This window comes from Suillus plorans (assembly GCF_016647745.1).
Source record: "Suillus plorans strain S12 chromosome Unknown HD556scaffold_4, whole genome shotgun sequence".
NCBI lineage: Eukaryota > Fungi > Basidiomycota > Agaricomycetes > Boletales > Suillaceae > Suillus > Suillus plorans.
Genome location: NW_024537388.1, coordinates 213455 through 235862, shown reverse-complemented (window position 1 = coordinate 235862; position 22408 = coordinate 213455). Strand labels below are relative to the sequence as shown.

Below are 22408 nucleotides of genomic sequence, written 5' to 3'. Positions count from 1 at the left end.
ATCATGGCATCGTCAGAGAGTTTTGGATGATAGCTCCCAGTCACAAAACGAGACTGGCAACAGTCCAAAAGTCCGTCCGACCTGCTTTTACACGATTTTGACTCATTACCGACAGTGAAACAGCGGAAAGGCTGGTGGTGACACTGAGGTCAACCCTGTCGAGACAATTTAAGGATCGTGTGAGATCACTCGGAATGATTAATCGAGAGAGTCGTTGCAAGCGTTGTAGTACGTCGACATCGTTGATAAAAAAAAAGGAACAAGTTTAAACTTGGAGGGGTCGAATTTTTATATCCGGGGGTTGCTTACGAGAGCGATTCCCTATGACCGATTCCCACCGACCTTCGTCACTTCACTCGCTAGTGTCACTTTGGAGTATCATTGTCACGGATTATCCTCTCTTCGCGGTAGCATCAGCTTATATTTCAATACGATTCAGTCATCTCATCCTCTGAACTGCTGCTCATTTGCAGACTTGCATCGTATGTCTCATCATACCTAACCTGCAAACCCCAGACTCACATTTCAGCCAAACAAGAGTGATACCATGGATCTTATTGAGGAATTAAAAGTAAACGGTGGTCCTTCCATGGAGATCATTGATGAAGTCATCTCCGTTCGCGATCGTAAGCTCTCTTTCCTCTATATCAACTCACCTCTTCATATCTCATCAACATTATAGACCAAGCTTTTGCATCAAAACACATGCCAGACCTAGGGCATGATGTCAAAGATTTTCAGGTTTACACTTGGCGGATAAACAACTGGAAGAAATTAGAAAAGAGGCTCACAAGTCCTGACTTTGAATGCGGCGGTCACAAATGGTCAGTTTATTAGAGGGCCCTCTTCCCCTCACCCTCACATTTCTTAACAGGCGCATACTATTATTTCCCTTCGGAAATTCTAATGCACCCCCTAACGACACCGTTTCCGTCTATCTTGATTACGCTGATCCAAAGAAGTCCCCAGAGGGTTGGCATGCATGTGCCCAGTTCGCACTCGTCATTTCCAATCCCCACGACCCTACCATATTCACAGTCAGCCGTGAGTTCTATCATTTCATTTCACCTGCTCAAAAATACAACTATTCCATAGATGCCCACCATCGCTTTATCGCCGAGGAATGCGACTGGGGCTTCACCCGCTTCAGTGAGCTGCGCAAACTGTTCAATATTCAAGAAGGCCATTCCCGTCCAACTATCGAGGATGAGTCGGCCGATGTTACTGTCTATGTTCGTGTACTCGAGGATCCTACCGGCGTCTTGTGGCACAATTTTGTGAAGTGCGTATCCATCCTGCCAATCCTCAGCCCTTCTTATTTATTCCGTTCAGCTATGACTCCAAGAAGGAGACTGGATACGTTGGCTTGAAGAACCAAGGCGCGACGTGTTACATGAATTCTCTTCTCCAATCTCTTTTCTGCACGCGTTACTTCCGAAAGGCGAGTGTGGCGTTGACATCTATTATTCAGCTAACGTGGCTTTTAGGCTGTGTACCAAATACCAACAGAAGACGAACACCCTACCGAAAGCGTACCCCTCGCCTTGCAACGGGTGTTTTACCATCTTCAGACATCAGATCAGCCTGTTGGTACGTATCAAGTTAATTTAACCCGTGATCCTTTCCAAAATGTAATTCCTCAGGAACCACGGAATTGACGAAATCGTTTGGGTGGAAGTCGTTTGACTCTGATCAACAACATGACGTCCAAGAATTTAACCGCGTACTCCAAGACAAGTTAGAGACCAAGATGAAGGTATCAGAATTCGGATCATATGCCCTGCAGTGTCTCATCCCGTCTAGGGTACGAAAGCCGAAGGTGCAATCTCCAAGCTCTTCGTTGGAAAGATGAAGAGTTACATCAAATGTGTGAACGTCGAATTTGAATCATCTGTATTTGAGGACTTCAATGGTAATCTCGATTTTTTCCTATCTGGCACTATCTAACGCGTTATTTGATCCAGACATCTCTCTCAACGTCAAGGGAATGAAGAACCTGTACGAGTCATTCAAGGATTACGTCGCTGTTGAGATGATGGAGGGTGAGAATAAGTATCAAGCTGAAGGGTTTGGCCTCCAAGACGCGAAGAAGGGAATCCTCTTCCAATCATTCCCTCCTGTACTCCATCTGCAACTGAAGCGTTTCGAATATGATATACAGCGTGACGCGATGGCAAAGGTTCGTAGCACAAGTAAACCTGTGGTTCTCATTGATTAATCTCCTGTAGATCAACGATCGCCATGAATTCCCATTTGAAATCGACCTCGCGGAATTCCTGGATGAGGATGCCGATCGTTCGCAGTCATGGAACTATAAGTTGCATGGCGTGTTGGTACATTCAGGGGATCGATATGGCGGACATTACTTTGCACTCATCAAACCCGATCGGGAGACGAGATGGCTGAAATTTGATGATGATAAGGTCACCCCAGTCACTGATCGCGAGGTATTAGAGGAAAATTATGGTGGTGAACCTCTGAATGGCATCACTCCACCACTGCAACGCAATCAAGTACGAGCCATGAAGAGGTTCACCAATGCGTATATGTTGGTCTACATTCGTGAATCAGCCACCGAGGAAATCCTTTCGACTTGGAAGGACGAGGACACCCCGGCACATCTCAGTGAGTCACTTTGTAACGTAATAACACGTGTTGCTGACTATAATTAAAGAGCGTCGACTTGAGGACGAGAGACTACAGATCGAAGCTAAGAAGCGTGAACGCGAGGAGCAGCATCTTTTCCTCACGGCCAAGGTTTGTGACGGTCTCGTCGTTTACTTGTCCTCCTGCTCACGTCACTCAAGGTCATCACTGATGATACATTCGCTCATCACGAAGGTTTTGATCTTGCTACCTTTGATGAAAAGAACTGGCCGCCTTCGGAGCTACCGAGCTTCCGTGTTTTGAAGCAAGAAACCTATAGTACCTTCAAGTCGCGTGTAGCGAGCCACTTCAACCTCCCGGAGAACAAAATACGCCTCTGGGTTCTGGTGAACCGTCAAAACAAGACTGTTCGCCCTGATACTCATATTCCTGAGAATGAACCGACGCTGAGTAGGTTCTTGTCCTTTCACAGCTATTGATCTCTAATGCTCGCTGTAGCTGTCGAGGTTATTCGCAATAATATGGCAGCAAGGCAGAATGATCTCCGCTTGTATCTTGATATAATACCCGATCCAAGCAAGGTATGTCGCTGTTCTGTGCTGCAGGAAGTTCATTGACAGGTTGTTGCAGCCCGAGCCACCAGCGGGGTCCATCATGATTTTCCTCAAGCACTTCGACATGGCGAAGCAGAGTCTGTTTGGTATTGGTAAGGTGTATATGTCGAGGAATAGTAAAGTCCAGGATCTGCACCCTTTGATCAATGAGCGGATGCGGTGGGCACCTGGCACTCCTCTAAGGTTGTTTGAGGTGCGCTAACTGAATTGCCGTTCGGGCTTGGATCTTACTCTTGACTGGTTGTAGGAAATAAAGCCTGGCATGATCGAGCTGATGAAGCAGAAGCTTACTTTTGCTCAGAGTGAGATCCAGGATGGAGATGTCATTTGTTTCCAGGTTGACCACTCCGAGAAAGAGTGAGTATTCAATCCTTACTCTCAACAATCTATGTTCAAGTCTTGTTTAGGATCCACGACCTCGATGCCCAGGGTATGTACTCCAACCCGATACAATTTTACGACTTCCTCCAGAACCGCGTCATGATCATCTTCCGACCGAAATTCGAGGACCCAGACCACGATCACCCAGAGTTCAGTCTAATCCTCAGCAAGAAGCACAACTACGACATGGTTGGTGTTCTTCCCTACGTGTTAGTGGCTTGAGTAGTTGATGACTTGCCCAGATGTCGACGAAGGCTGGCGAGTTCTTGAGACATGATCCGATCAAGCTTCGATTCACAACGACTCACGCAACGAACGGATCACCCAAATCAGTCCTTAAGCGATCTCTCAACCAGAGCATACAGGAAATCATGGTACCGAGTTATATCAATCCAACGACGACTGTCATTCTCTACGAGAAGCTGGATGTAAGCATTGTGGAGCTGGAGACAAAGCGAAGCCTCAAGATTATGTGGACGGGGATTCATAATAGAGAAGAGGCCTCATACCCGTTCCTGTTGCCGAAGACGAGCTCGGTCCATGATCTTGCTGATCACCTAGCGAAGCAAGTGACGCTGAGCCCTGGAGGGACTGGTAAGATTCGTGTCTTTGAAGTGTCGAAAGATGGGAAATTCCAGAAGGAGTTTACGGGCTCTGAAATGATTGGAAACATCCCTGAACCTGTTGAACTTTATGCGGAGGTATGTATAACTACTTTTGGTTGTATCTTTCTATCAGCGATTTCAACGTGAAACAGGAAATACCTCGAGACGAACTTGAAGCGGACGAAACTAGCAAGACCATCAGTGTCTTCCACTTCAATAGGGAAGTTGCACGAACGCATGGTGTACCTTTCCGATTTGTCGTAAAATCTGTGAGTATCTTTGTCGTTTGACCATGGTTTATTTTGACGAGTGAATCAAGGGTGAAAAATTTGCGGACACAAAGAAGCGTCTGCAGGCACGAATAGGTGCATCAGACAAGGACTTTGCCAAGTATCGGTTTGCCCTAATCCAAGTGGCTACCTTCAAGCAGCCGTCATATATCGAGGATGGTGAGCGCTTAACTTTATCGCGAAAGATTGCTATTTTCTGACAACGACACAGAGGACACCATATACGAACACAAATTCGCTCCCGAAGATGTCCTTGGACTGGATCACATAGACAAGTCGGGCAAGGCAAGAACAGCAGGCGAGAAGGCTATCGTCATCAGAGGCTGATGTGAAGTGATGTATACGGTTTGGACTCGGATTGTGTTCTGCGCGTCGTCTTTTATCTTAAGCACATTGTACTTTTGTCTCAATTTATGCAGTATCAACAATCGTGTTTCAGCAAGACGTGTGTGTACTGCATGATATGGACAAGGTATGTACGAACACCTAAGCTTTACTTCCGTTTCTTGCCCCTCTTCTTGGACTGTGGGTAATGTGGCTTGAGTTGGTTGAGAGTGATTTGGAAGTGGTACTTACAGATTTTGAAGTAGATGGGGTATCGTGGCTCTCGCCATCGCTTGACGCCACGCTCTCCGCCTTTGTACTACTGGCGCGGGGTGGGATAAGACTATTCGGAGGCTTAACGGGAGTTCCAGGAACAGAACCTGGAGCACCCCCTGCTGCAGCTGCTGCAAGCGCAGCAGCATGAGCAGGGTGGCCAGGTGGCGGTGGTCCGGGCATGAGGACTGGCTGAGGTAGAGGGAGGTCGATCTTGGCTCCTACTTTTCCATATTTTTGTTCTGAAGGGAAGTTCAGAAAGTTGTCGGATATCACACGTGAAGTAAAACACCTTTGATCCCTCTAGATGCTGGAGTCTCCTCATAGAGCGTGCGCATTTTCTCATTCGCGATCATCTCACCAGCTGACTGGAATATTATGCTTCCCCATCCCTCGACAAAGGTATTAGCTTCTGCGACGACCTCCATGATTTCTGCTTCTAGCTCTTTCTCTGCTTGCAGAAGACTGTTCCAGAGGTCATCGCCGATTGACCCTTTCTGCAGAAGATTTTGTAGAGCAGGCTTGTCTTCGCGGAGTCTAACAACACGAGAGACGTCTGTCATTGCACGGCGAACAAGAGCGGCTTTGAGAAGGGCTTCGTGAGCTGGAGGGTCGGTCTTCTGTAGCAAGGAAATGTAGACATCGCGTTCTGGATGCGAAGAAAAGTAGGGTTCGTACAGTTTGCCTGTTATACGTTACACGTCAGTATGCACGATCATGAAACTGCTCACGGTTCTTACCTGCACTGCGTTTTCTGTAGAAATGGCTGAAGAGTAGTAAACTTGAAATGACTATTCCGACGTATAGGACGGGAACCAGGACTGAAGCCATGATGGCAGCTGGAGACGTGGGCTAAGACTTGCAGATTCACTGTTGCCAACTCACTCAGTGTGCCACGCGGAAGCTTTGTCCATATTTGTATCAATTTGCCGGCGGAGCTTCTAAATGTGGCAAACTTGTTCTCGGATTTCTTGAATACCGAACTTCACATGCATGGGAGCGGGAGTCTTGTGTACTTGCGCTTGGTCCGAGTACTTATAAGACACATCCTCCGCTTTTTACTTCCAGCCAACTCACTACTTTCACTATGATTGGTCGTTCTTCTTTTTTTGCAAAGTCTGTCGCGAGAAATATCTCTACCAACGGTTTTAGGCGTCTGGCTTCCACCAAGGTACTTAATATCACCGCCTTATTTCGGTGGTGTCTTTGCTCAGAAAAGCTTTCAAGTCTCTCAAAGAAACACTTCAAGAAGTCATCCCGGCGAAGCAAGAGCAACTTAAGAAACTGGTCTGTCACGTTTCTTTTAAACATTTTAGTTTAACATTAGTGCCCATCCTGCAATAGAAAGCCGAACACAGTCAAGCTGTAGTGGGGGAAGTCAAGGTCAGTATTTCATTCCACAGCCGTGGAGCTGATTGACGTGTCACATAGGTGGAGAACATCCTGGGTGGAATGCGTGGTCTCAAAGCCATGCTCTGGGAAGCTTCAGTCCTGGACCCGAACGAGGTTCGTGACAATTGCCGAACTGCAGGTGCCCTGACGCTAAATCATTATCTAGGGTATCCGTTTTCACGGTCTGACTATCCCAGATTGTCAAAAGGTTCTCCCACCAGCACCCGGCGGCAAGGAGATGACAGCTGAGAGCATGCTCTGGCTTCTTCTGACCGGAAAAGTTCCTACTCCGGAGCAAAGCCGTCAACTGTCCACCGAGCTTGCAGTCAAGGGAGAACTCCCGCATTTCGTCACGCAGCTTATAGACTCGTATGTCTCTACTACTGTGTCTACCGTCTGTTTATTCAATTTATTAGCCTACCAAAGACCCTCCACCCCATGACTCAGTTGGGCATGGGTGTTGCAGCTTTGAACCATGACTCGGAGTTTCAAGCAGCCTATGAGCGTGGAATCAAGAAGCCGGAGTATTGGACGTATACTCTTGAAGACTGTTTGAATCTCATTGCGAAACTCCCTGCTCTGGCGGCCCGTATCTATCGCAATGTTTATCACCCTGAGAGGTCTTTAGAATCTGTTGATAAAAACCTGGATCTTGTTGGTTAGTATCTGGCTAGTATCATTCGCAAAGACATGTTTAGTGTGCGTACAGGTAACTACTCCAACATGCTCGGGTTTGGTCAAAACGAGCACTTGACGGAGTATCTCCGTTTGTACATCGCGTTGCATGGTGACCATGAAGGTGGTAATGCTTCAGCTCACACTGCTCGTGAGTACTCCTCAACGTCAATACTGTATCCGTTTTTGACGACGACGATCAGACCTCGTCGGATCAACACTCTCTGACCCGTATATCTCCTACTCTGCCGCTCTCTTTGCACTCGCCGGACCTCTTCATGGGTACGCTTCCAGTCATTGCACGTGTAGTTTAAACGTCATCATATACCTTCAGTCTAGCGAACCAGGAAGTACTGAGATGGCAGATGGCCATGCAGAAAGAGATTGGTGACAACATAACTCATGAGAACATCAAGGACTACCTCTGGAAGACGTTGAAGAGTGGTCAAGTCATTCCCGGGTGTGTCTCTTGTGTGCTATGTCTGACGGGCATATCCTGACCTGATGTCTAGATACGGGCACGGAGTCCTGCGTAACCCTGATCCTCGATTCATTGCTCTTCAGGAATTCTGCAAGACTCGCCCAGAGTTGCAAGCAAGTCCCATAATTCAGCTCGTGCAACAGGTTAGAATTGCTATTACTGTCATATCTCACATAATATATATATATCCGCATAGACGGCCGAGATTGCCCCTGACGTTCTCAAAGAGCATGGAAAGGTGTGTGCGCTCGTTTGCAAATGGTGTAATTTTGTTCACATTATTCTGAAGACGAAAAATCCTTACCCGAATGTTGATGCAACTTCAGGCAAGTCCTTCCACGCATGGCATAATCCTGGGTTCTGAGGATCGTTATGAAAGGCTGCGTGTTGTACCATTACGGTCTGACTGAGTTCAAGTACTACACCGTTATCTTCGGTGTTTCCAGAGGTAAGCGACCGCCGGCTAACTTTCTCATTTTGCTCATGTGCCACAATCTAGCTTTGGGAGCTCTAACCCAATTGGTGTGGGCACGAGGTCAGTATTGATGGTCTCTTATAGTATGAGTGTTCTGATGATGTGATGAATATAGCACTAGGACTTCCTCTCGAGCGGCCTAAATGTACGTATCTGATGGAAAATAGTACATGTGATAAGGCTGATCGGTATTTTTACTCAGCATATTCGATGGACGCCCTTCAGAAGCTCATCAAGAACTAGATAGACATCACAGAGGCGCTGAGATTTCTGATTTCGCGTAGGAGTGAGGGCATCATTATTTTATTGGAACCACATTTATATCCCGCAAAATATGGAAAGACAATAAAAACGCCATACATGGTATCTTACACCTATACTGAAGATATTCGAAGGAGAATGACAATATCGCCAAGAAGGTCAGACTAGATCGACCACTAAAAGACGAAAGAAAGAGAAATCCAGAGTCAGTGAGTTCATGACACCTATGGAGGCATCGGGTACCAAAAAAAGACAAGGAGAGGGTAAGGGGGTAAAGAAGACTGTCTCATGATGAACTGTCCAGGTATATACGAGTATCAGAAACGTCTTGCCATTGGCTGCTGTTGTTGAGCAGGGGGTATTTGTTGTGGGTATGGTTGTTGTGGGGGCGGCGCACGGCCAGGGAGCATAGCGGGTGGAGGGCCACTGGGGGGACCAGGCATGCGGTGCTGCTGAGGTTGGGGCTGACGTCCAGGAGGGAATCCTTGATAACCGCCTTGAGCAGGACCAGGGGGGATGGACCCCGGAGGTGGTATGGACCCAGGAGGGGGCATGAATCCTGGAGGGGGTCCTTGTCCAGGTGGAAATCCTCTTGGAGGGGGGAACCCTTGCGGGGGACGACCACCCGGGGTAGGTCCTGGCCCTCCCTGGGAATGAGGAGGTGGTGGACCACGGGGTGGATGCTGCTGGGATGGACCAGGGCGTGGTTGATTTTGGGGAGGTGCAGACGTTGGAGCTGGGTCGTGAAGCGCAACAGGCGCTGGTCGACCGCCAGGGCCAGGTGGACTGTTTGGCATGGGACCAGGTGTGGCAGCTGGAGGTGGATTCTTCTCAGCGGCCTTGATGATCTCATCGCTGTTTCAGGTAAGCGTGGGTTAGATACATGATAAGGTGGTGAATGACATACTCGAGAAGGTTCAGTACTGCGCAGAGAACGACCCATTCGACACAATCCTCATTCCCCTCTCCCAAGGTCTGCCAGACTGCTTTTTCTTCGGGTGATTTTCCAGTGATGCTAATTCTAGTTCCGCCACCGTTTGGACCTGGGGGGTTCTTCTGTATCTTTCCGAATTCAATGCGCTTTGGGGGAATATTATGACCTGCATAAGCGAAGTAGAACATGCTCCAGAAAGCAGCATTAGGATTTGGTTTTGATATTTGAAAGAGGGGTAAATCGGGAGAGTCTGGGGACGGCAGGGAGAGCTTGTAGATGGGTGATATGACACCTGTGTTGGTGATCGTCCACTTCAGATTACGGGAAGCTTCGCATCTGACGTAGCGGGCAGCGGAAGAGCTTGAATGACCAGGGTCGGATGCAGTAGATTTACCAGGATTCTGACGTGGGGGGAAAAGCTTTGCGACACAGAGGTCACCTTGGGGAGAGGGTGTCAAAAGATAGTTCTCGGAATTCTAATGACGAGATATTAAAGAAGGGATTCAAGATAAGCAGGTTATATGACTTACAAAGTTTGTGTGAAGGTAAGAGTAGAGAATGTTAGACGGTTGACCTGTTGTTTATTAATTAATGAGCCATTGGATGATACTGATTGAAACTCGCCATGAGGAGTTACTATGAGAGTAGGAAGATGGTTTGGTATGGGCGGGTGAGTAGGAGAGGTATATACGGCGTAAATGGCTAAACACCGAGAATCAGCTTGTATCAATGAAAGGGCAATCGAAACGTACCAGCCATGGAGGAAGAAGACAAGTTGTGGTGACTTCCAGAAAAGGAACACCACCTCAGTACTGAGTCTGTGGGCTGGACGACAAGTTGTGACTTGTGACTGAAATGTGATGTTGAGTCACACCCTTCATCGATCCCAACAGCAACAGCAACCAACAAGTAGCGACTGCTATGAAGGGGCTCAAGAAATCTTTCGTTAGTTCATCCATTTATCACTGTCCAATATATCTAATATCATCCACAGCTTAATAGGAAGAGTTCTCAAGATTCTTCCTCATCAAAGTCTAAAGATCAAAAATCTACATCTACTTCACAAGTAGCTCCTCCACCTCCACCACCAAACACAGCAAAGCCACTTCCTCAACCTGTTTCAAGTGGTCTGCCAGGCGCATCAGTTAACAACTCTAGTAATCACTCTCTCACTTCACAAGGTTCCTCTTCCTCAGGCCGTCCAGCTTCTGCTACTTCAATCACTCCTTCTCCACCAGATCGCAGGTACCCTTCCACAGGGAACCCATCCCCCATTCCTCCAATTGTTGTCGTTAGCTCAGACCCATCGTCTGACCTAGCACCCCGCTCAGGTCCATATAGTTCTCCAGAACGTAGCACAATTGGTCTAGATGGCACTTCCACTCCTCCGCGCGCAAACACACTCAACCGTCTACGTTCTGGTCCGCGCGATACAATCCCTATCGTCGGAAAACCTCCACGCAAGCAGCGTAGCAGTCGCTTCGTTGTCACTGAAAAGGTTGACATCGAAAAATTGCCCCCTTTCTCAGGTATTTACTAGTTCCGTTAAGACCCGTGTCGTGTCACTAATTATCCACTTTATCCAGATATTCCCATCAACGAGCGTTCTCTCTTATTTATCAAGAAGCTCAATCAGTGCCGCGTCTTATTTGACTTCAATGACGCGAGTGCAGAGCTTAAAGGTAAACAAATCAAGGCACAGACCTTACACGAAATGCTCGAGTATATCACAACTCAAAGGAATGTTATCACTGAAAATATATACCCCGAGGTCGTCAACATGGTTAGTCTCAAATTACCCAAACATTTATGTTCCACTCACTTCTCAAATTAGTTTGCTGTCAACCTCTTCCGATCAATACCCCCGCCTGTCAACCCAACCGGTGATGCTTTTGACCCTGAAGAAGATGAGCCTGTCTTGGAACTCGCCTGGCCTCATCTCCAGATTGTGTACGAATTTTTTCTTCGCTTCGTCGAGAGCCCAGATTTCAACACCAATCTTGCCAAACGATACATTGACCAGCCTTTCGTGCTAAATCTCCTCGAGCTCTTCGACTCTGAAGACCCTCGCGAACGCGACTTTCTCAAGACTACCCTACACCGCATTTACGGTAAATTCCTCAACCTTCGGGCCTTTATCCGTCGGTCGATAAACAACGTCTTTTATCATTTCATTTACGAATCGGAGAGACATAATGGGATCGCAGAGCTCCTTGAAATATTGGGCTCGATCATCAACGGCTTTGCCCTACCTCTAAAGGACGAGCACAAGACGTTCTTAACCCGCGTGCTCCTCCCCCTACATAAAGTCAAGAGTCTTTCGCTTTATCACCCCCAACTTGCATACTGTGTCGTGCAGTTCCTAGAGAAGGATCCAGCCCTGGCGGAGGAGGTTATGCTCGGACTGCTCAAATACTGGCCCAAGGTCAACTCCCCAAAAGAGGTCATGTTCCTGAATGAAGTCGAGGAAGTACTTGATGTCACCGATCCCTTGGAGTTCCAGAAGATCCAGGTTCCGCTATTCCAGCAACTTGCCCGATGTATCAACAGCCAACACTTCCAGGTCGCTGAGCGAGCCTTGCTATACTGGAACAACGAATACGTAGTCAATCTCATGAGCGATAATCTAGCCGTTCTCCTCCCAATCGTCTTTCCCGCGTTGTATACAAATTCCAAGAGCCACTGGAACCGGTGCGTCAACCGTTTCTATCAATGGACGGCTACTCACTTCTCGTTAGGACTATTCATGGGATGGTGTATAATGCACTAAAGTTATTTATGGAGATCAACCCAGAGTTGTTTGACGACACGATGCAACACTACAGGCAACGGAAGATTGAGTAAGTTCACTGATATTCTACCTCGGTTTAATATGAACCCAAGACGACAGGGAACAACAACATGCTGTTGAGCGATATGAGCAATGGCAGAAAGTCCGCGAGAAGGCAATACAGAATGCTGGCGGGAAGTTGCCTCCAGGATTTCAAGAGGTCGAACGTTTACCCCCGCCGCCTCCATCTCCTAATGATGATTCGGATATTCTGGACTTATCGATGGAGCTGAATGCAGTGTCGCTTGATGGTGATATTCCGGGTGACTTGGACGAATCGGGTATCGAACGAGTGCCCATGGCTGACCCTGGGTTGGATGTGAGTGGCGTCTCGACCATCAACAATCTTGGTGCACCTGTTTACCACATGGTTTCAGCGTGAGTTTCCCCAAGTCGGAGGTGATCATTCACCCGTTTCTCAGAGTCCTCATGTACGACGAAAGAGCGTTCTTCCCGGTGCGTGCCTTTTCATTTCATCAATCCGCAGTTTAAGCTTATACCTCATGTTCAGTGGATCCGACTGTAATTCGCGACCTACAAGCTCATCGAAGCTTGGATGATACTCTTGGAATCGGGGGACATCATACAAATGGGGCATAACCGCACGACCGCGTATTCTTTTTCGTATAATCATGACTGAATTGACAAGATACTATCTGAGCTTCAGGCCCGCATGACTGACGACATTTCCAATTCAATTCTGCGCTACCTCATTTCTGCCTGTGTTATACTTCTCGACCGACATCAGGGCTATTCTACTTGGTACACAGCGTGTCATTTTATGTTCTGATGAACAAGCCTGGAGCGTTTACAGCATTTCGTTATATGCTTCTGAAATTTTCTTTTTACCACTACCGTACGATACATATCCTCTAGAGAAGTATTTTGGACATTATCGTGACCAACATAGCCAATGTCATTGTTCTCAAGGGTTAACGCGAACGGTTAGGGCAGTGACCCTGGAGTAAGTATGTCATGTTGTGGTTATGTAATCGATCTACGTCAGGAAAGAACCCTCTAGAATGATGAAGGAACGTCCTGGAATGACGAAGAATATCTTTCATATAAAAGATGTCAATTCGCGTTCGATCTTTCTTCACTGTTATCTTTTTCCTCAGTCCTATATAGGTGAGCTCGAAGAGCATAAACTTCCTTTAAACACGTCCTTAATCCTCACAAGAATCCTAATCTCTTAAAATGTCGCCATCTAAAGCCATCGGTATCGACTTGGGCACAACCTACTCGTAAGTTTGGTCTAGGGCTTCTATCGCCAATGCTCATGCAATCGTCTAGTTGTGTCGGTGTTTGGCAAAATGACCGTGTTGAGATCATCGCCAACGACCAGGGTAACCGTACTACCCCCTCTTATGTCTCCTTTTCGGACAGCGAACGGTTGATTGGTGATGCTGCCAAGAATCAGGTAGCTATGAACCCCCACAATACGTAAGTTTCGACCCTTGGTCTTTTCCTTTCTAGTGCTAACTCGTCTGCGTAGCGTTTTCGACGCCAAGCGTCTTATCGGTCGTAAATTCGATGATGCTGAGGTCCAGTCCGACGTCAAGCACTTCCCCTTCACTGTTTTCAGCAAGGGTGGCAAGCCTTACATCCGAGTGGAGTACAAGGGAGAGCAGAAGGAGTTTTCTCCCGAGGAAATCTCGTCGATGGTTCTTCTTAAGATGAAGGAGACCGCTGAGTCCTACTTGGGCTACAATATCAACGACGCTGTCGTCACCGTCCCTGCCTACTTTAACGACTCCCAGAGACAGGCTACAAAAGACGCTGGTACTATCTCTGGAATGAACGTTCTTCGTATCATCAACGAACCCACTGCTGCTGCCATCGCATATGGTCTCGACAAAAAGGTTATCGGTGAGCGCAACGTCCTCATCTTCGATCTTGGAGGAGGAACCTTTGATGTGTCGCTCTTGACCATCGAGGAGGGTATATTCGAGGTGAAGGCCACTGCTGGTGACACTCACTTGGGTGGTGAGGACTTTGACAACCGACTCGTCAACCACTTCGCACAAGAGTTCAAGCGCAAGCACAAGAAGGGTGAGTCAATTTTATATCTGTTGTTTTCTGGGCTAACAACGTAACAGATCTCTCTTCCAACCCTCGTGCGCTCCGTCGTCTACGAACTTCCTGCGAGCGTGCCAAGCGGACTCTGTCATCGGCCACCCAGACTTCCATTGAGATTGACTCCCTCTTTGAGGGTATCGACTTCTATACTTCCCTTACTCGTGCCCGTTTCGAGGAGTTGTGCGCGGACCTGTTCCGCAGCACGCTCGAGCCCGTCGAGAAGGTCCTCCGGGACTCTAAGATCGACAAGGCGAACGTCCATGAAATCGTCCTTGTCGGCGGTTCCACGCGTATTCCCCGTATCGTTAAGCTCGTGTCTGACTTCTTCAATGGCAAGGAGCCCAATAAGAGCATCAACCCTGATGAGGCCGTTGCTTACGGTGCTGCCGTTCAGGCTGCCATTCTTTCCGGCGACACCTCTGAGAAGACTCAGGACCTCCTGCTTCTCGATGTCGCTCCTCTATCGCTCGGTATTGAGACTGCCGGTGGTGTCATGACTGCCCTCATCAAGCGCAACACCACCGTCCCCACCAAGAAGTCTGAGACATTCTCGACATACTCGGACAACCAGCCTGGTGTCTTGATCCAGGTGTACGAGGGTGAGCGTGCGCGCACGAAGGACAACAACTTGCTCGGCAAGTTCGAGCTATCTGGCATTCCCCCGGCACCCCGTGGTGTTCCTCAGGTCGAGGTCACCTTCGACATTGACGCCAACGGTATCCTGAACGTCTCCGCATCTGACAAAACTACCGGCAAGTCAAATCGCATCACAATCACCAACGACAAGGGTCGCTTGTCTGCAGAGGAGATCGAGCGCATGGTTAACGAAGCTGAGAAATACAAAGGTAGGTTTCTGCTCTTCTACGTTATTTGCATCCATAAATTGACTTTGCTATCTTACAGCTGAAGATGAGGCCGCGGCTGCTCGCATTCAGGCCAAGAATGGCCTTGAATCATATGCATACAACCTGCGCAATTCTATCACTGACGAGAAGCTTGCTGACAAGTTCGACCCCGCCGACAAGTCGAAGCTCGAGAGCTCCGTCAACGAGACCATCTCGTGGCTGGATGCATCACAGGAAGCATCAAAGGAGGAGTATGAGGGCAAGCAAAAGGAGTTGGAGAGCATCGCCAACCCTATCATGCAGAAGCTCTACGGCGCTGCAGGTGGTGCTCCTGGTGGTTTCCCCGGTGCTCCTGGCGGTGCGCCAGGTGGTTTCCCTGGCGCGGGCGAGGACGGTCCTTCTGTGGAGGAGGTCGACTAAAGCAGCCGCTTGTTTTCTTGTTTGCCTAGTGTTTTTGTTGCGCATTTTACGTCATATTTCCATCGCATAGCACGGTACGAGTGTGTCATGAACCAATAATGTCCGACTCCTTACTACAATTGAGTGTATGTTACATTATCGCATTTCCTAGAATGAATTTCTCTTCCATCTCTTCATTTGTAATGCAAACGTTCCTTCATGAGTCCTTGAGATGAGTACTAGTATAGATGAAGTATTAATGCGTGCTATCTCAGTATGTCAATCTTTACTCTTGCGTGCGTAAAACAAGCTTCTGCATCTGGAACGGTGAGCGTCGACTATGGCACAAATGCCCTCAAGGACAAGACCCCCTCAACACATGACAAGGTTTGTTATATCGAGAGTTATCAGGAAAAATCAGCACAAAACTAGTCTCCAGGAATGTCTACGACCAGCTCTTTCATCACGGGTCGAGTCTCTCCAAGCTAAGAGATGCGATCGCAGCAGGCCGCCTTCTCCAGTCTTCAGATGGTGGTATCGGTGTACCAGGGAGAAGTCTAGCATGGAAGGCAAGGGGAACACAGTGAATCAGACTACGTGCTCACACCTATTCCCATTAGCTGTTCCTCTTGAAAAACGTGCCACTGGAACCTCCACCTCACGAAATAGCAGTACCACCGCTGGAGGCTTTACGCGCCTACAGGAAGCAGTACTCCGAGCTACTGCTGGAGAAGATGCGTGCTCCAGATGGATCTTATGATGAGACTTTTGTCGTGCCAGGCCTCACCATTCCAAGGAGGAACGTCAAGCCGCCGACGGACTTGGAGATGAACAACCCTCTTAGCTTACATGATGAGGTACGCAAACGCTTTTGCATGTACTCAACCATCGTCTTAATAGTGTGCATTGAAGAACCCTTGGAGGGAATGGTTTGCAGCTGTAGACCTCCGGAAGACTATCCAGCAAGATGTTGAGCGGACGTGAGTTCCGTTCTCAAAGATTTACAGTTTATGGTACATCTTCTTTTCTGCAGTTTCCCTGATATAGGCTACTTTCGCGACGATGATGTACAGCAGCAACTCACTAATATTTTGTTCCTATACGCTGTCATGCATCCCGATATTGAATACCGGCAAGGCATGCATGAGCTACTTGCACCCGTGTACTATGTTGTAGGTATGTGATCCAACCGCTCGTGTCTTCCATGTGTCCGCAGTCTATGTCTCGTCTGCTTGGTCCGCTCATATGACTGTTTTCAAAGCTGAAGAATAAATATCTTTGGCTGTAGATTATGACTCCACTGCCGATGACGCTACATCATCGTCGGACGAATCTGTCTTTCGGGAGGTTTGCTCGCGGACGTGGATTGCGGCTGATTCATGGGCACTTTTTTGCGCGATCATGAGCGATATCTCCAAGTGGTACGAGTGGCGCGAACCGTCATCTGTCGAAACGTCCTCTGCCCGTGGTCAAGTTAACTTTAAGCCGTACATGTCACCTATTAACCTGGCCTGCAACCACATTCAAAATAATCTTTTGAAATCCGTCGATCCCATTCTTCACGGCGTGTTGCAGAGCTCGGGCATCGAGCCACAAATCTATGGCTTGTGTGTGCTTTCATGTCTCCTGGACCCTGTCAGGCTAATCTGATCGATCACATTGTCAGACGATGGCTTCGCCTGTTGTTCACTCGTGAACTTTCTATGGATGATGCGATGATATTATGGGACGGGCTATTCGCGAACCCAATCCCAATTTCTGAGCTCGCTCAGTGGATATGCGTGGCTATGCTTATACGGATACGAACCAAATGTGAGTTCTCAATATCCTCTTGAGTTGTATTTAGACAATAATGGTCTGTAGTGATCGCATCGGACTATAGCATGCAACTAACATACCTGTTGCGATACCCTCCTTCTCAGGCGGAAGATGGAGCCCCGCATCACGCAATCCTACTACTTCGTCAAGCATCGTCGCTGGAAATGTCCCGTACACCCTCCGCGGGCGCGGTTGTGATGACTGAAAACCGCAACCTTCTAAATATTCCCCTGGAAGTACCTGATCCACCTGCCCAAACGAGGCGGAGGGCACGTCCTCCGATTTCCTCATCAGATTTTCATGGAACTTCCTCTGCGCAAGGAGAGCATATGCGTCAATCGCCCTCGTTCCAGATAGGGCTCCCAGAATTGATTGCTCGGGGTCTCATGGATCGCGGGGAGAGCCTTGGGATCAACAAGACTGTAATGAATGCGGTGTCCGAACTAAGGGTAAGCCTAGACAATATTGAGAGTGTCCTCCTCCTGATTTGTGGCATGGTAGCGCAACCTCCCCGAATTGGCCGCATCTTTGGTTCGCACGCCATCTACAGTATCGGCGCCGTATGCGGCATATCCCTTGCTCGACGAGCAGGTGACAGATGAAAGGCATGTTTCGGAGAACGACCGCCGCATGGATACGGAACGAGAACTGAGAGCGCAGAATAAACGCCTTGGTGAATCGATTACTTGGATACTAAGCGTTTTACAGTCCAAAGAATCATCGGAAGCCAAGGATGAGGGTGTTGCGAGAGTTTCGGTGCAGCATAAAGAGGCTCTCGAGTCACTGGCTTATGTGAGGGACATCTTAGGTGGGGAGGTCAAGGAGATTGATGAACGCCGTCTGTGGGGGGTGGTAGAATACAATAAGCGTTTGGAAGGTCAGCGCAAGCAGGAGTCTAGGGAAGCATCTGTCTCCCAACCAAGAAGACAACGTTCAATCACGAGCCCTACAAACGAGCACCCAGTGCCACCGTTGCAGCGGGAAGTTCGAAATTTTCTCCCCAACACGTCTGGGACTCCTGTGTTTCTTCGGTCAACGACATCTGCTCCATTACACTCTTCTTCGATGACCTCAAAGGCGATTCCTATGGCATCCTCGACTCATAATCGCGTTCAGTCATCGACTGGGGTGTTCCCCGTCAAGCCGATTACGATGCAGCGGACACCCCTTCGCCTATCATCTAATAATCCCTTCCAACGCACGCCTGATGTGGGTGGGATGCCGCCTGCGGCCGTCACAAGCGATCAAAGTCCGAAGATCCGAAGTGAAGTGCAGCAGCACGATCCGCTGGGAGTTCTCAAGTAGATTTTTTGCCTGTGGCGGTTATGAGAGATGGCGATCGCGCTAATAGATATCTGTACATTCGGGACATGGATTAATGCAATTAGATTATGGTATATGGTACTAGTAGGCGGAGGTTGTACGGAATTTGATTGACCAATGGTGGGAAGGTTATTGGCCGACTCGGCGCGTGATTTCCCATTGCAAGGCCTCCGGTGTCAACAACTTTCCCGTACGTAGCTCATCGGGTTTTTCGCAAGTCTTTTGGTTATTTTTCTTCTTCACCGTCGACGACGACAACATCCATGTTCAGGAAGTCGGTGTCTAAGGCGGTGCCCTCTCGGGCTCTGCTTCATCATCAACGCGCTTTTTCCACTTCACTCCCCGTCAGGAGAGTCGTAGCGTCTAATCCAGTCAAGGCAGAGGAGGTCAAGGTATATCTCCCAGCTCTCCCATGTCGTTTTTTCTACTATTCTGATGGTTTTTAAGTCCTGGTCTTCAGGCAAATACCCTCTTATTGAACACGAGTACGATGCTATTGTCGTGTGAGTAATGCTCCGAACCCATAAATAATTATTAGAGCTAAGTATGCGACCCTTTAGTGGTGCTGGCGGTGCAGGTCTTCGCGCTGCCTTCGGTCTTGCGGAAGCTGGCTTCAACACGGCATGTATCACTAAGTTATTCCCAACCCGGAGTCACACTGTTGCGGCACAGGTATGTTGCGCCATGTTCAGCAGTATCTGACACACTCATATCACATTTTCAAGGGTGGTATCAATGCTGCTCTTGGTGTAAGCGCACCTTGATGAGTTTATACTCTTTTCACTGATGAGTTGCACGTAGAACATGACAGAAGACGACTGGCGGTGGCACATGTACGACACGGTTCGTGTCCTTTGATACATTACGCTCTCGAGTCGTGTAGTTGAGCTGAATTTTCACAGGTTAAAGGCTCCGACTGGCTTGGTGACCAAGATGCCATCCATTATATGTGTCGTGAGGCTCCCAGATCCGTCTACGAGGTCAGCTTAGATCTTACGTACTTGTTTCTTTGGCTGATTACTTTTTCCAGCTTGAACATTATGGTGTCCCATTTTCCCGTACCAAGGATGGAAAGATTTACCAACGTGCCTTTGGTGGTCAGTCTTTGAAGTATGGCAAAGGTGGTCAAGCATATCGTTGTGCTGCGGCTGCCGATCGTACCGGTCACGCTCTCCTCCACACCCTTTACGGCCAGTCGCTGCGACACAACACGAATTTCTTCATCGAATACTTTGCTCTGGACTTGATCATGCAGGATGGCGAGTGTGTTGGGGTCATTGCGCTCAATATGGAGGACGGTACGCTTCACCGCTTCAGGGCACATAAGACAGTCCTCGCAACCGGCGGTTACGGTCGTGCCTATTTCAGCTGCACGAGTGCGCACACCTGTTCAGGTGATGGTAATGCAATGATTGCTCGTGCTGGCCTTCCTCTGCAGGATCTGGAGTTCGTTCAGTTCCACCCAACCGGCATCTATGGCGCCGGCTGCCTTATCACTGAGGGTGACTGTCTTTCTGTCAGATATCTGCCTTGTGGCTGACTGTGGGTTAGGTTCCCGTGGTGAGGGAGGTTACCTCCTGAACTCTGAGGGCGAGCGTTTCATGGAGCGTTATGCACCCACGGCCAAGGATCTTGCTTCCCGTGATGTCGTATCTCGTTCGATGACGATTGAGATCCGTGAAGGCCGTGGTGTTGGGCCTGAGAAGGACCACCTATACCTTCAGCTTAGCCATTTACCTCCCGAAGTCCTCCACGAGAGGCTTCCCGGTATCTCCGAGACTGCTGCTATTTTCTCTGGAGTCGATGTCACCAAGGAGCCTATCCCAGTGCTACCTACTGTCCATTACAACAGTCAGTATCCCTACTATACTGTCTTCTGTACTGTAGCTGACCTTTCGATAGTGGGTGGTATTCCCACCAGGTACACTGGTGAGGTGCTGACTGTTGACGAGGTGAGCTTGGGCTAGTTGCACTGGTTGCATCCTGCTCATAGGCTGTGGTCAGAATGGCAAGGACAAGATTGTTCCTGGTCTGTATGCAGCTGGTGAGGCCGCGTGCGTGTCCGTTCACGGCGCGAACCGTCTTGGTGCAAACTCCCTCCTGGATCTCGTCGTCTTTGGTCGCGCATGTGCTCATCATATTGCGGAGACCTTGACTCCCGGAAAAGTTCACAAAGCTATTCCTGAAGAGTCTGGCCTTAAGAGCGTGGAGTTCTTGGACCAGATCAGAAATGCAGATGGTCCCAAGCCTACTGCCGAAATTAGGCTAGAGATGCAAAAAGCGATGCAAAGCGATGCCGCTGTCTTCCGGTGCGTTCCACCAACTACGTCTGAATGAAAAGGGATACTGACGATCATCGCAGCACACAGCAGACTCTCGACGAAGGTGTTCAGAAGATACATCAAATATACAAATCGTTTGACAATGTCGGCATCAAGGATAGGAGCATGATCTGGAACTCGTAGGGCTTTATGTTTATGTGATGCTGATTTCGTGCTCATGCGTTCATCTTAGTGATCTCGTTGAGACTCTTGAACTACGCAACCTCCTTCAGTGTGCAGTTCAAACTATCACGGCCGCTGCTGCTCGTAAGGAGTCCCGAGGTGCTCATGCTCGTGAGGACTTCCCTGAGGTTAGTGTTTGTGTCACACGTCGTGAATCTATTTGTTAAACCTATCTGTAGCGTGACGACGACCACTGGATGAAGCACACCCTCACAATACAGCCCGATATCAACTTGCCCGACGTCACTCTCAAGTACCGCAGTGTCATTGGCGAGACCCTCGATGAAAATGAATGCAAGGCAGTCCCGCCATTCAAGCGGACATATTGAGCGGATTGTAGGATGTAGTAGCTAATAGTACTATAAAAAAGTGTTTCTAAGATGTTCGAAGACGTGATGATGAGACCCTGGACTCAAGGAGTTTATAAGTATCTCGAAATCTCTTCTGGGTACTTTGGGATGAGCTATCTGTCGTCGCTCATCTCCGTGCTTGTTCTTGCTTTTGGATACTGATGTGATCGCCTGACGTACATCTCGGTGGATGGTTGCATAAGCGGACTGCACAGCCCGAGTAATGGCAGTGGGTTTGTTCGGATTGTAGCGAGAATGATAGAAGAAGAGGGAATGGACTACATAAATGATGGTCAGATCTAGATTTAGTACAACATGAAGACCTACAGTCAAATATTGAATATACTTCCAGGCTGGTCTTAGTTTCGACTGAAAGTTCTGCCCATGCAAATTCAGCGAGTTCTACATTCAAAGATTCGGACGCAGTTAGAAGGCATACCATCAAACACTTGACTGGCTGCTTGCCAGCCTATCAGCGTGACTTGCTGAGATTTTGAGCGCGCTAAAAATCTTTCATTTTAGCTTCCATTTACCTTCCACGTCTTCCATTTTACCTTCCATTTTTTCCATTTTTGTTTCCAACTCTTGCACACGCTTCTGTATGCTGCTGAATCTGCACAAATATTATTTGTGCCCCCCCGAAATAAAAAGTGTGCCCCCCCGAAATTGAATTTGTATGCTGCTGAATCTGCACAAATATTATTTGTGCCCCCCCGAAATAAAATGTGTGCCCCCCCGGAAACTGAATTTGTGCGACACCCAAAAAAGGAAAGTGTGTCGCCTCGAAAACTGCAACATGTGTCGCCCCAAAATTATATCATGCCGCCCCGAAAACAAAAGTGTGATGCCAAAAAAAAAAGTATGAAAATTTTAGAATAGTATTTTATTGAAGGCAAACTTGAGTGACAATTGTAGACTAGTATGTATACTACTGGAAGACTACATGAA

General features: G+C 48.3%; 8 protein-coding genes across 8 annotated transcripts; 6 read left to right on the top strand and 2 right to left on the bottom strand.

Moving 5' to 3' along the window:
* The first annotated feature begins 344 nt into the window (after positions 1–344).
* HD556DRAFT_1329164 (uncharacterized protein) lies at positions 345–4925 on the top strand. Its single transcript, XM_041301646.1, has 21 exons — positions 345–482; positions 539–626; positions 683–824; positions 875–1044; positions 1096–1282; positions 1333–1441; positions 1488–1590; positions 1644–1756; positions 1804–1912; positions 1965–2179; positions 2229–2625; positions 2675–2757; positions 2808–3057; positions 3106–3188; positions 3238–3414; positions 3469–3578; positions 3629–3791; positions 3845–4303; positions 4360–4476; positions 4527–4656; positions 4709–4925. Exons 2-21 carry the CDS (start codon positions 548–550, stop codon positions 4822–4824), a joined length of 3312 nt encoding a protein of 1103 aa, XP_041165961.1. The 5' UTR covers positions 345–482; positions 539–547; the 3' UTR covers positions 4825–4925.
* HD556DRAFT_1329157 (Pre protein translocase subunit Sec66-domain-containing protein) lies at positions 4926–6038 on the bottom strand. Its single transcript, XM_041301645.1, has 4 exons — positions 5835–6038; positions 5387–5779; positions 5074–5336; positions 4926–5020 (listed from the first exon to the last, which is right to left on the bottom strand). The coding sequence occupies exons 1-4, from the start codon at positions 5923–5925 to the stop codon at positions 4991–4993; spliced, it is 777 nt and encodes a 258-aa protein (XP_041165960.1). The 5' UTR covers positions 5926–6038; the 3' UTR covers positions 4926–4990.
* A 38-nt stretch (positions 6039–6076) lies between these two features.
* HD556DRAFT_1329152 (citrate synthase-like protein) lies at positions 6077–8496 on the top strand. The gene is made up of 16 exons (XM_041301644.1): positions 6077–6265; positions 6322–6381; positions 6439–6477; positions 6526–6600; positions 6653–6855; positions 6903–7144; positions 7196–7312; positions 7365–7443; positions 7496–7621; positions 7674–7785; positions 7839–7880; positions 7932–7968; positions 8022–8090; positions 8142–8177; positions 8233–8262; positions 8320–8496. Exons 1-16 carry the CDS (start codon positions 6182–6184, stop codon positions 8358–8360), a joined length of 1392 nt encoding a protein of 463 aa, XP_041165959.1. The 5' UTR covers positions 6077–6181; the 3' UTR covers positions 8361–8496.
* HD556DRAFT_1329147 (uncharacterized protein) lies at positions 8497–10102 on the bottom strand. The gene is made up of 5 exons (XM_041301643.1): positions 10065–10102; positions 9937–10014; positions 9843–9886; positions 9286–9788; positions 8497–9233 (listed from the first exon to the last, which is right to left on the bottom strand). The coding sequence occupies exons 1-5, from the start codon at positions 10069–10071 to the stop codon at positions 8696–8698; spliced, it is 1170 nt and encodes a 389-aa protein (XP_041165958.1). The 5' UTR covers positions 10072–10102; the 3' UTR covers positions 8497–8695.
* Positions 10103–10173: 71 nt separating this feature from the next.
* Positions 10174–13165, top strand: HD556DRAFT_1329143 (phosphatase 2A regulatory B subunit-domain-containing protein). The gene is made up of 8 exons (XM_041301642.1): positions 10174–10257; positions 10307–10841; positions 10899–11095; positions 11147–12003; positions 12051–12152; positions 12203–12461; positions 12520–12598; positions 12654–13165. The coding sequence occupies exons 1-8, from the start codon at positions 10234–10236 to the stop codon at positions 12740–12742; spliced, it is 2142 nt and encodes a 713-aa protein (XP_041165957.1). The 5' UTR covers positions 10174–10233; the 3' UTR covers positions 12743–13165.
* A 174-nt stretch (positions 13166–13339) lies between these two features.
* On the top strand, positions 13340–15486 carry HD556DRAFT_1226867 (heat shock protein HSS1; the record flags this gene model as incomplete). The annotated part of the gene is made up of 5 exons (XM_041297117.1): positions 13340–13386; positions 13436–13585; positions 13638–14194; positions 14242–15066; positions 15125–15486. The coding sequence occupies 5 exons, from the start codon at positions 13340–13342 to the stop codon at positions 15484–15486; spliced, it is 1941 nt and encodes a 646-aa protein (XP_041165956.1).
* Positions 15487–15805: 319 nt separating this feature from the next.
* Positions 15806–18588, top strand: HD556DRAFT_1429235 (rab-GTPase-TBC domain-containing protein; the record flags this gene model as incomplete). The annotated part of the gene is made up of 9 exons (XM_041304795.1): positions 15806–15852; positions 15905–16034; positions 16086–16322; positions 16378–16445; positions 16499–16641; positions 16754–17072; positions 17132–17277; positions 17329–17754; positions 17834–18588. 9 exons carry the CDS (start codon positions 15806–15808, stop codon positions 18586–18588), a joined length of 2271 nt encoding a protein of 756 aa, XP_041165955.1.
* Positions 18589–18869: 281 nt separating this feature from the next.
* HD556DRAFT_1227033 (minor succinate dehydrogenase isozyme, Sdh1p) lies at positions 18870–21439 on the top strand (the record flags this gene model as incomplete). Its single annotated transcript, XM_041297127.1, has 13 exons — positions 18870–18998; positions 19054–19109; positions 19167–19278; positions 19332–19355; positions 19408–19449; positions 19509–19586; positions 19637–20108; positions 20158–20457; positions 20509–20558; positions 20611–20915; positions 20969–21067; positions 21121–21238; positions 21290–21439. 13 exons carry the CDS (start codon positions 18870–18872, stop codon positions 21437–21439), a joined length of 1935 nt encoding a protein of 644 aa, XP_041165954.1.
* Positions 21440–22408: the final 969 nt, after the last annotated feature.